The 11349-nt window shown below is 36.7% G+C and overlaps 1 protein-coding gene across 4 annotated transcripts in view; it reads left to right on the top strand.

Moving 5' to 3' along the window:
• Nucleotides 1–11349, top strand: part of LOC106465174 (striatin-3-like) — a 110691-nt gene that overhangs the window by 72353 nt on the left and 26989 nt on the right. For 2 of the 4 annotated variants that reach the window (XM_022393011.1, XM_013925377.2), the window contains exons 9-11: nucleotides 1711–1818; nucleotides 2582–2839; nucleotides 8445–8593. In XM_022393011.1, coding sequence (XP_022248719.1) covers nucleotides 1711–1818; nucleotides 2582–2839; nucleotides 8445–8593 — 515 coding nt within the window. The remainder of the gene's footprint in view (nucleotides 1–1710; nucleotides 1819–2581; nucleotides 2840–8444; nucleotides 8594–11349) is intronic. The other 2 variants (XM_013925379.2, XM_022393012.1) reach the window with 2 other exon arrangements.

An 11349-nucleotide genomic window follows, 5' to 3' on the forward strand; every position in this document is an offset into this window, starting at 1 on the left:
AGTTTACTTTCCTTTCGGTTACGGTTACGTACTACTCTACTTACTACACCGACCACTACTCCTACCTACTTCTACAACAACCTACTTACTATACTCTCTCTCTCTCTCTCTCTCTCTATATATATATATATATATATATATATACATATACATATTAGGTAAACAATAGACTTCACTAAGTGGCTTGTGTTGCCTTACAGGGAATACTTCACTTTTCCATAATTTGTGTGGAGTGGGGGATAACAGAAAGTGTTAAGCCCATCTACTCCTGTTAAATGCACACTGTTGAGAAAAGGGTTTCCACAAAACTGCTTTGACAATGTATATCTATTTATCTTTTAGGTTGTACTTCAGAAGGAAAAAAAACACTGCACCAAGTGTGAGCCTGCTCTCACACCTGTTTAGTGCCTGCTGTCTATGTTTCTGGTAATCCGTTGCATAGTTTTATCAGTGTGGGATGTTATGCAGATGAGATGATTCTTGTTTGGTCCAAGCTTTTCCTCCATGTGAATTCCCCCCTTATTTGCGTTTCTGTAGTCTCAAGCTGCTGTGGAGGTTGATATAGAAAATTCCCATTGGGTTGATTTGATCTCATTGGTATGAGATTGTGTGAATGCACCCTTTGATGGAAAGTAGGGCTGGGTGTTACCTGGAAGCCCTCCTACTACACTGCAGAACAAGCTATTGCTGGTGGTTAGGCCAGCCAGATTGTCCTTTGGATGCATATCTTGGATACTTTCTCCTTGCACCTGATTATTCTGATAAGTATTTCTCCAATACAGTACAGCCTGACTTAGTGTCCTAGCCATACTTCACATTTATGCTCAGCTGACCACCTAAGAGATAATTGTTGGTTGAGCAGTCTTACATTCTGCTCACCTAACACCACACTATATATTTTGCTTTATCACTATTATCAGGGCAGAATATTCCCTGCATAAGAAGGATTCAGTCTTCCATCAAGTGATGCCCCACTAGGCTACCCTCCTCTTAACCCCATCATCAACTTATCAATGTGGGATTTTATCTCTTGGTTGTGCAGAGAGGTGAGTATACATTTCTGAAGTTCACTCTTTTCTTACCTGAAAATATATTTCAGATAGGTATTTGCTTTTCTGTACAACCTCCCATCCTTCCTCCCCACTTCCAGTTTATTTCTTTTGCTTCATCAAGAAAAAGTTTTGTTCCAATGCTAGTGTTTATGGGGGTTATTATGCATGAAGTATGTGGCACCCTTCTGTTGGTGGAGGGCTATAATCTAGTGATGATTAAATCATAGGCTGGCACAGTACATGTTAATATTTGTAGGGTGGGAGCTTCATTTAAGGCTTATGATGTGCTCAGAAATCTTCACAACAGTAGCATGAGGTAATATATCCTTGTTGTGCAAAGAAGTGAGTATGAATCTGAAATACATTTTCAGGTTAAGAAAATGTTAACATTTTTGTTCCTGCATTTTTTTAATTACTGGTTTGTAGAAAATATTCTAGAAATTTGTGAGTTGAGAAAAAAGATTTAATATAAATTACTTGTTTCTTACAAACATTGAACTGAAAATGAGTAAATTTGTAGCTAATTTAAAGTAAACCAAGAAAATGTCAAATGTGTTCAGTGTTATGTTTAAGTAAAATTTTTGAACAGTATGAAGCACCTTTTCTTTGCACATTGTCTGTTTTGGTTGACTTAGTGACAATATTGGTCTGTGTACAGAGAAGTCAGAGAGTGATTGCGAGGAAGAATGGGGCACAAGCCCTCAGGCCATCTCTAAAATGATGGAAGAATTTCGCAGGGAGAGGAACAGGAAAGACACCTTCCAGAGTAAGTGGCCTTGCTTGCTTGGGGTACATTCTTCGCACAGCAACCTTTGTTTATTCTTTAACCTTTTCTACTTATGGGTGTTCCATCACAAGCAAAATAGGCATGACTTTTGACTGTTATTTTCAAGTTGATGGTTTTTCCTTTCAGAAGTTTAGTTTTTTCATACTTATTAATACATTATACATTGGAAATTGCTTTTTTTCTGACTTTAATAACTTGGTAGGAAAATGTGCTTTATTGGATCAGTTTTATTTCATATTTCCTGAACGGTGACACTGGGGGTTATGAGCATGATAAAAAAAAATATTATTAACAATTTATATTCATTATGATAAATTAATTTAGGCTTCTAGATATCTTTTGGAATAGCTATTTGATGTACTGATAGTCACATTGTTTTCTGATCTTTTTCTTTTATCTTTATTTTCTTGGTATTGGATTTCTGTATTGAAGTTATTATTTTGCAATAACTAACATAAATATTCCCAGAAGTATGTGTGTTATAATTTGTGTTTTATGAGATGTTTTTTTTATATATTTTAATGTTAAAGCAATCTGCTGTTTTGCACTTTTGAAAATAAAAACTAGAAGAAATAAAACTAAACCTTTTTTATGTTTTTCATTTATCCTGAAGTTTTTATGATTCATGGCATACATATTTTATTTTTTGTGGCTGTTAAGAATGCAGTTTTTCCCCCATGCTTGTTTTTTATTTTGTTTGAATGGCATGCTCTTCACTCTCCTTACTAAACATATCCTTTAGGGCCCAAACGGTCTGCACTGCAGGCCATGTTGGCTACTTTATCAAATAGTAGCAATGAGGAAAACAGGCCATCATCTGTTGTCCCTGATAACTCACCATTCACATCATCACCTTCCTCCATGTCACAATCACAGTCTGGCACAGGGTTTTCTTGTGATACCCCCAGTGGAGACAGTAGATTTGGGGAGGGTTTGGGTTTGCTTGCCAACTTTGACTCACTTCTTGGGTTTGGAATTCCACCTGAAGTGAATACCAATGGTATGTATGAACATTTAACTGTTACATTTTAGCAGGCAGTTAAATTGGTTTTTATTACTATTTGTATGTAAGATGCAATTGAGATATAGAAATACCAATTCTCAATGATCTTTAATATTTATTCACCTACTCTAAGGTAAGTGATTTGATAAAATTGATTTTTTGAGTGCAATAAAATCAAGAGAAATCTTGTGAATCATTCATTTTAGAGGAATGAAAACAAACCTTGAACTTAAAAGATACTTATGTTAAATACATAATATTTTTAAACCACTTGTTTTTATTTGCTGAGTACCTTGTTTTTTTGCTTCTTAATTTTTTTACTTTTGTGCATCTGACTTGCTAAAACAAATTCATTACAAAAATTTGATTCCAAATACTTATAAGTATTTTTACGAATATAAAAAGTCTTGATTTCTACAGTTCTGCTACCTCAAAGGCTATTTTGATTGTGATTAAGCATGTTCATAATAGAATAACAATGATAAGGTTCTAGCATTTAATGATATATACTGGTCTAGTTGTCAAAATGTTTATGATAATTTTATGAAAGGCATAAGTTTATTTAGGTTTGCATTTCTTTGGAGAATTTTTATCTACTTATTTTCAAACTTTTCAGAGTTAGAATTTTGTATTTGGAAGATGTAGTACTAAAATATATAAACATTTACACATAATTTGAAATCTTGCATTTTAAAATACAAAAGTTTTAAATATCTGAGTAATATTTTGGAGAAGTTAGTTCTTTGAAAGTGCTAGATTATTTCAACTTTTATATGATATAGATATTTATTTCAAAAATGTGGTAATTACTGAGGGTTAATGACACACTATAAGAATAATGTTCCATGCTATGTGCTGTTCTTTAATCTACTTCCTCCTTTGTCAGCCATTCTTAATCTGTTGGTCATGGTTGTGTATTATTGGCCAACTCTGTAATTTTTGTTGCATCAATCTATTGTGAAGGATGACAAGGTCAATTACAGACCAATCATATTGATAAATTTCTTCAGACCAGTAGATGCTGGCTATATTCTAGCAGACTAAAGGTATAAAATTTCATTGAAATGCATGACAGGAAAGTGATAAAATAAAATTGGCATGATTCCAGTTTCTTCTACCATCTTTCTCATGAACAGCCATTTATTTTGAGGTCTGGCTGAAAATTTTTCATCCTTTGTGAACTTCAAACCATTGTTTGTTGTTCTTGTGAATGTTTCCAGAAGATATGCTGAGCTTCATTGCAGTGGATTTTTTTGGGATGGAGGCTTATTTTTCATTATCGTAGTCTTCACTTTGTGAATGAGGATGTTGCTCTGGTTTGACTTGGGGTTGGTCTTGGAGTTTGTTGCTGTTTGAAATGTTTGATTGTGGGATTTTGTCAGTTATCATGTTGTGTCATTTGGCTCTTTATTACTTAATAATCTTGCTACACAGATATTCTTACCAGGAAAGTGCTGAGATATTCCTCTAGCTACAAGTATATTTTGGCAGATAGAAAGGAAGTTGCCATGAGTCAGATGTTAAACATGTGATGCTGATGGCTGTACTTGCATCTTCTGAACATTCTTATAAAGTGTGATTAATACTCTGTATATTCTAATGCTCAGAAGTTTTGATATCAAATATGTGCTCTTGTGACAAAATGAATTTTTTTTATTCAATTTGGTGATACTATGATAATAGTATTGTTATATAGTTATCAGGCATATGGTCTCATATTGTAATAAGTATTTAGCTTGGATTTTTATTTCTGGCTTTGCTTACTGGTGCTTAAGCTAATAACGTTTTTCTTGAAATTTTATAAATTTGTTAGAGAATGGTGTACTTTAATGTGTTATGATATTAACAGTAAATCATATTTTGATGTAATACGTGCTGTGAATTATGCTGTGTGTAATTCTAAAAGAGTACTACCATTACTCACCCAAAGCTATCTCGAACTTGATTTGCCCTCTAGGCATTGCTAAAAAAGTTTTTGCTAATAGTGCACCAGTCTATTATACCCCTTTTGCATCATTTCAGAACATGTGCATATCATGTGACTACTCTCCACCAATCTGCTCCACCTATATTAGCTATGGTAGCTCCCTCTACTATTCTAGCACAATTCTCACTTTCTCGATTGGTATTACAATGTATAGATGTATTTACTTCATTCCATGTGGTTGCTTTTATGTTGTGATTGCATTTCAGTCCTTCACTAGTTTAAATTTTAAAAAATGTTTCACCTGTAGCCTTTGATTCCTCTCTTTCCTTGTTGGGTGAAGAACCTCGTTCTGATTATTATGTTTTTTTCCCTCATCTGACATCCGAGTTCATGCTCAATGTTTTGCTGATCATTTGCTGTCGGTGCGGGTCTACCCCTTCCCCCCGGTTGTTGGACCAATATTCTTGGGCCTCGATTCTCTTTTTGGATTCACAACACCTGGATCCTCTCCTCCTCCTGTGGGGCTTGAATCCGGGGGCTTTGATCCACTTTAATCAGTCTCTGTTTTCTAGGATTTGTCTTGTCCTGACTACTATTTTGTGTGTTGTTTTCTCATTACAGTTATTGTCTCAAGCCTTTCACCAGTTACTGGATCAATTTTCTGATGAACTAAGGACCCTCCTGTGGTCTACTCTGGCACGTTTATCAGCAATTGTGCTGTCTCTCAATACCTGGTTATTATGTTGTTGGGATTTGCTGGGGAGAGATGCATTGCTTGAGGGGGTGCATCTTCCCTGTCTTCTTTGAGGGATCTTCGTCATGCCCTGTTTTGGGGGTTGTCCTGAGTGTATGGAGTCTAGGGTTGATGTGGTGAGGCTACATTCCTCCTTGTTCTCCCTGGCATCTTGTTTGTCTTATCCTGTTGTTCACATCCTAGCTTTACCGGTTCAAGTTCCCCATACCCCTTCTTCCTCTTCCCATCCCTTACCCTATTCCAGGTATTACTGGCAATATCTTTGTGTTTCCCGTGCTCATTCCTCCAGGATTAAGTGGTATAGGTGATGGGATGTAGTTTCCAGGGCAGGTGGGGGCCAGATTGCAACAGTTCTCAACTTTTTGGTGTATCTTCATGATGGATCTGTGGGTTCTATGGGTTCTCTCAGAAGGTCTTTGCCTTCAGTTCAGGTCCCCACCCCATCCTCTTCCCCAGTTTTCCTCCTTCTCAGGATCGTGCCTCGTTTAGTCATCTCGCAGAGTCAGTTCAGGACCTCCTACATAAAAGAGCTATCCCGTCTATCTGTTGTTCCCAAAGAGATGGGAGATTAGAGACCCATCATAGATCTGTCCTGGCTGAATACCTTTCTGGAGACACTCCGGTTCACCATGGAGTCCTACCTCTCCCTTCATTGTGTTTTCTTCCCAGGACTCTGGATGACCAAGTCTGATGTGACAGACTCCTATTTTCATATTCCCATAACTCCAGGGTCACATCATTTTCTTCGGTTTGTCCACGAGGGCTGTGTCTGTCAGTTCCATGTACTGACATTTGGTCTGGCTTCAGCTCCTTATGTGTTGTGTGTCTAATGATTTGCTCATTTGCTCCTCATCTTCGCTGGGTCTTCAGACTCATCATTACATAGATGAGTACATTACTTGCCTCTTCCCAGGTCCAATCAGTATCTCGATAACACTTGTTGATCATAATATACATGCTTATGCATGGTGCTTCCACTGGATGTTTCTTCCTGATTGGACCACACTTGACTTACTTGATAGAATCCCAAGGTGCTTCCTCTGGATGTTTTTGCCTGGGCAGACTGCACTTGGACTACTCCTATATATCCAAGGTGCTTCCCCCTGGGTTTTGCCTGGGCAGACTGTATTTGTTGATTTCTGTATCTTATGCAAGGTACTTCCACTGGATGTTTTCTGCTCGGATGGACAGCACTTGACTAAGTTGACATATCCCAAGGTGTTTCCCCTGGATGTTTTTTTTCCGAGCAGACCTCACTTGGCAATAATATTATATATATCCAAGTTACTTCTCCTGGGTGTTTTTTGCCCTGGTGGACCACAATTGTTGATCTTTGTATCTTATGCAAGGTGTTTCCACTGTTGCTTATGCCCATATGGACCACATTTGGCATAATCCTACGTTTCAAAAGGCGCTTTTCCCAGATATTTTTTTTCCCAGGCGGACCACATTTGGCCTATTTATATATAATTTATGGCCCTTTAGCCCGAGCCACTTATTTCTATACCACATTATCTGGCACATTCCTATAATCAATTATTTCTATATCACATATTATGACCTACTACATATGTGGATGAATAATGCACTATCTGTTGACAATGGGCTGATTCCAAAGTATCGGACAAACTATCATATCACTACATATTAATGAGGCTTCCCCTGGTTTTTTTTTGAAGGGGAAGATCATTCTTGTTGCTATCAATATCCTCGACAAGACATCAATGGACTTGCTTCAGTGTGCCAAGACTCTTTCCTTGGCACGATATTTTTTCAGGTTTGATGTTGGTTCTATACTAGACGTTTCATATTGCTATCAATATCCTCGACAAGACATCAATGGACTTGCTTCAGTGTGCCAAGACTCTTTCCTTGGCACGATATTTTTTCAGGTTTGATGTTGGTTCTATACTAGATGTTTCATATGTCCACTCTATGCAGATTCACATCATAGTTATACCTCACTGCTCCAAAGCAAAGGGCTGTATATCTTTTTCTTGAGTATATGATGCTTACCTCATAAATTATGCTCTCTCTATATATATATATATATATATTACTGTTTTGTTACTGGGCAAAGAGCATACCTGTTCCAGAAGTAGTGCTATATCCCAAAGGTGTGCCCTACTTTCTTTTTCTGTTCTTTTCAGGAGGTTGTTCTCCACTTATTTGACTATTGTTGAACCTTCACAGACCCCTCCACCTTTTCAATATGGGATTCTAGCTTTGGATGAGAGGAGGTAGTACTATTCTGGAAGTTAAAATTTTCCTACACTGAAAATGTATTTCTGATAGATACTTTTCTCTACTCACCCACTTCCCACTAGTATGCCGTTTTTTTAGTTTGTAACTGCCAATCCTCGAGAATGAGGATTGTGGTAGAAAAGTAGAGTGAACTACCTGCACTAGTATAGGTGGCACAGTATGATTGGTGGAGGGTAGTCACATGATATGCATGTTCTGAAATGGTACAAAAATAAAGAGGTATAATGGACTGGTGCAATATTAGTGAAACATCTTTTAGCAATGCTTAGAGGGCAAATCAAGGTCAAGATAGCTTTGAGTTATAGGAGGTAAGTACCAATCATAATTACATATTCAGTGTATGAAAATAACTTTAATAAAATTATTACTGTACAGTTATTGCACTGAATGTATGTTTTACAAAACTATGGGTTCTTATGTATGTACATGTTGTTTCCATCCTGTATGAATAGGTAGGAAGGTATGTGTAAATGAAAAAAGGTTATTTTAAATTTTCTTTAAAATATTTCATATAAGATTAAAATAAAATATAAGGAGAAAATTATATTTTGTCCATATCATTAAAAAAAATGTGAATGAAAAATTAATAGTGATCTTGTACAAGACTTCTGTTTAAAGTATGTGAAAACAAGTAAATTTCTTTGTTGGTTTTGTAGGTGTACATGGGGGAAATTTAACATTTGGATCTGGTTCAAGATGTCCTCTCCTTGGCTCAAAATGTGATGATGAGAATATGGACACAAGCTTAGGACTTGGTGAACTGGCAGGAATAACAGTCAGTAATGAAGCTGAATCTTGCTATGATGTACGTTTGTTGTAGTACTTGTTAGATGGTTTGTGTGTTTATGTGTCTAAGTATATTTGTGCTTCCTTGTGATTATAGTAAGTGGTACTCTTCTGCACTGAAACATTCTTTGTAATCTTATAAAATACAGACTGATAAGGCCATTTGTTTTCCCTTTTTCTTTACATTTTTATATTGTGGTAGGTATTAGGTTATTGTTATTTGTGTACATTTTTGACAGGTAAATGAAAATAACCATTAAACTGAACAGTGACATTATTAATGAGCTGTGAACAATATTACTTTGATGTAAAATATATGTACACCTATATTGACTTTATATGTTTGGCGATGATTTTGTTTTGGTTTAAAATTGTCAAGAAACATTAGATATGTCATGAATTAAAAGTAAGCCATACTAAATAGCATGAATGTAAGGCATCCATAGGGTGGTAGTTCAAACATTGTTTCAAAAAGATGCAATAAATTATTAATATATATTCACATCTAATAAATTTAGTGTAAGTTTAGTTGACCCAATACATTATTTGCATAATTCAGGTGTACATAAAATTCTGATTCAATGAAATTGTCTTTGAAAATTAAACATTAGAAAGAACTATGCAAACCTGGTGAAATGTTGTGAACAAAATAAACAAAATTTTATGATGTACAATCAACAAAAAACTTGTGTCTTTGGAAATTTATTTATTTTTTCTAAACAATGCCCTGTACAAAACTACAACCTATTTATTAGTTCTCTTGGGAATACTAATTCCGATATGGTACATTATCTCTTCTCACATAATTAGCTTTTCTCGTTCATGGCTGCCCTCTATATGTAACAAAAAACAATTTTATGCATACCACAAACCTTTTGCCTCCCCTTCATTGGAAATGACACATTCCAATGTGTCTTTCATGTAAAACATCATGTGACAAACATCCACCAATGAGAGTACCACACACTCTCGTTACGCATGTGACTCCCCCTATTCAATTTTACCAAATTATCATCTTGTATCACTTCTCGTTTTGCAGTGCTCGTGTTTAGATGTTTCAAACTTTGCTCTCGTGTGCTTTGTCCTTCTAACTTTAACAGTTAGACTTCTTTTGATTATACAACTGACAAATTTATTTTAAATTTACTTTCCAGTCTTTTTTTGTTTTGTCTCTCAAACAATTTGTTTGATTTATTATTTACCATGAATTCCAAGGTTAATGTGACTACTTCTGGTCTCACACCTACTATAAGCACTTTTTCACTGGCTGTGGGTGGGGTGACTCATCGTGGAGTTATTGGCAATTATTCACCAAGAGATTGATCATTATATGGGTCAACCACCTTCTCCTGAAGTTGCCCTTCTTCCTGACGATCAATCCAAACCTGTATGTTTTGATAAAGATTTTGATAGCCTTTTTCCACCACCCAATTTTGCCATGTCTTCCTATACTGCACCTGCAGAATCAGCTAGGTCTAATACAGTGTGTTTAGATATGATTGATCAGGTATCTGATGTTTTATCCCTTTCCCCAATTTCCTATGATCCCAGTTGTTGGGGGCCTATTATGCCGGTTTGGGGAGGCACTCCCTGATTTTCCGGTGCATTTAACCCATGCCCAGTTTTCGTGCTTTTGTCTTTCCCTTACTTCACTTCTACAGTATTTATCTACCATACATCTCCTTTCAGAGGCTATGCACCGAAATCTTGAGAGTTTTTGAGGGACAGCCTCTCCCTTATTACCTCCAGTTTGGCTTGTTTGTCATCCTCAGCTCTTGCCTTACACACGTCCTTTCTCTGTTTTTGGGATTTTCTGGGTTGTGATGCGGCCTTGTCACAGGTTTGTTTGCAGCCCACTTATCTCGGGGAATTATGTTTAGCTCCTTTTCTTAGGTAGTATATTTTTGATCATATCCCAGATCTATTGGAATCATGAGTGGAATCCCTGCATCAACACTCAACCCTTTCTTCTTTGGTAGCTCGTTTGTTGCAGTCAGAATAACAACAAGCTCCTATTCCTGTTTTCCATCCTAGTCCTTCTTCCTTCTTGTTTTCTTTGACATAAATTGGCACGATGCAAACAGTACCCAGTGACTACCTAGTGGGAGCTTGATTGTGCCACTTTGTTCCCCTTTGACGATATTTCATCAGAGATCATTGGGTTATTTGCGTTCTCTCAGACGAACTTGTCCTACAATTCCTTTCCCCTCCTTCTTTGTCACAGATACCCATTTCCTTCCCTCTGCCTCGGAATCCCATTACCAACCAACATCTTTCAGAGGCAGTTCAGGACCTTCTGTCTCAACAGGTCATCGAACCTGTGAATCATCTTTCTCACAGTTTTTATTCTTGGCTGTTTCTTGACCCCAAGAAAACCAGAGACTGGTGGCCTGTCATAGATTTGTCATGCCTCAATCAATTTCTCATTCTCCTTCGTTTTACCATGGAATCGTTTCTCACCTTTAGGTGGGCTTTTTCTTCAGGATTATTGATGACCAACATGGATGTTACTAATGCTTACTTACATAAACCAATAGCTTGGCAGTTGTGACCATATCTTTGGTTTGTCCATAGAGGGGTGATTTGTCAGTTTTGTGCACTATCCTTCAGACTTGCCTCGGCCCTGTATGTTTTTGTTGGGTGGTTCGAATTTTTGCTCATTATCTTCATACTTTTGGGATACGTTTTTATTTGCCCTTGATGATACATGTACTCTTTATCATCATGCATATCTTCTCCTTCATTTGGATCATTCTTTCCTCTCTAAAATCTCGG

Source organism: Limulus polyphemus, unplaced genomic scaffold (assembly GCF_000517525.1).
Source record: "Limulus polyphemus unplaced genomic scaffold, Limulus_polyphemus-2.1.2 Scaffold1857, whole genome shotgun sequence".
Classification (NCBI taxonomy): Eukaryota; Metazoa; Arthropoda; class Merostomata; order Xiphosura; family Limulidae; genus Limulus; species Limulus polyphemus.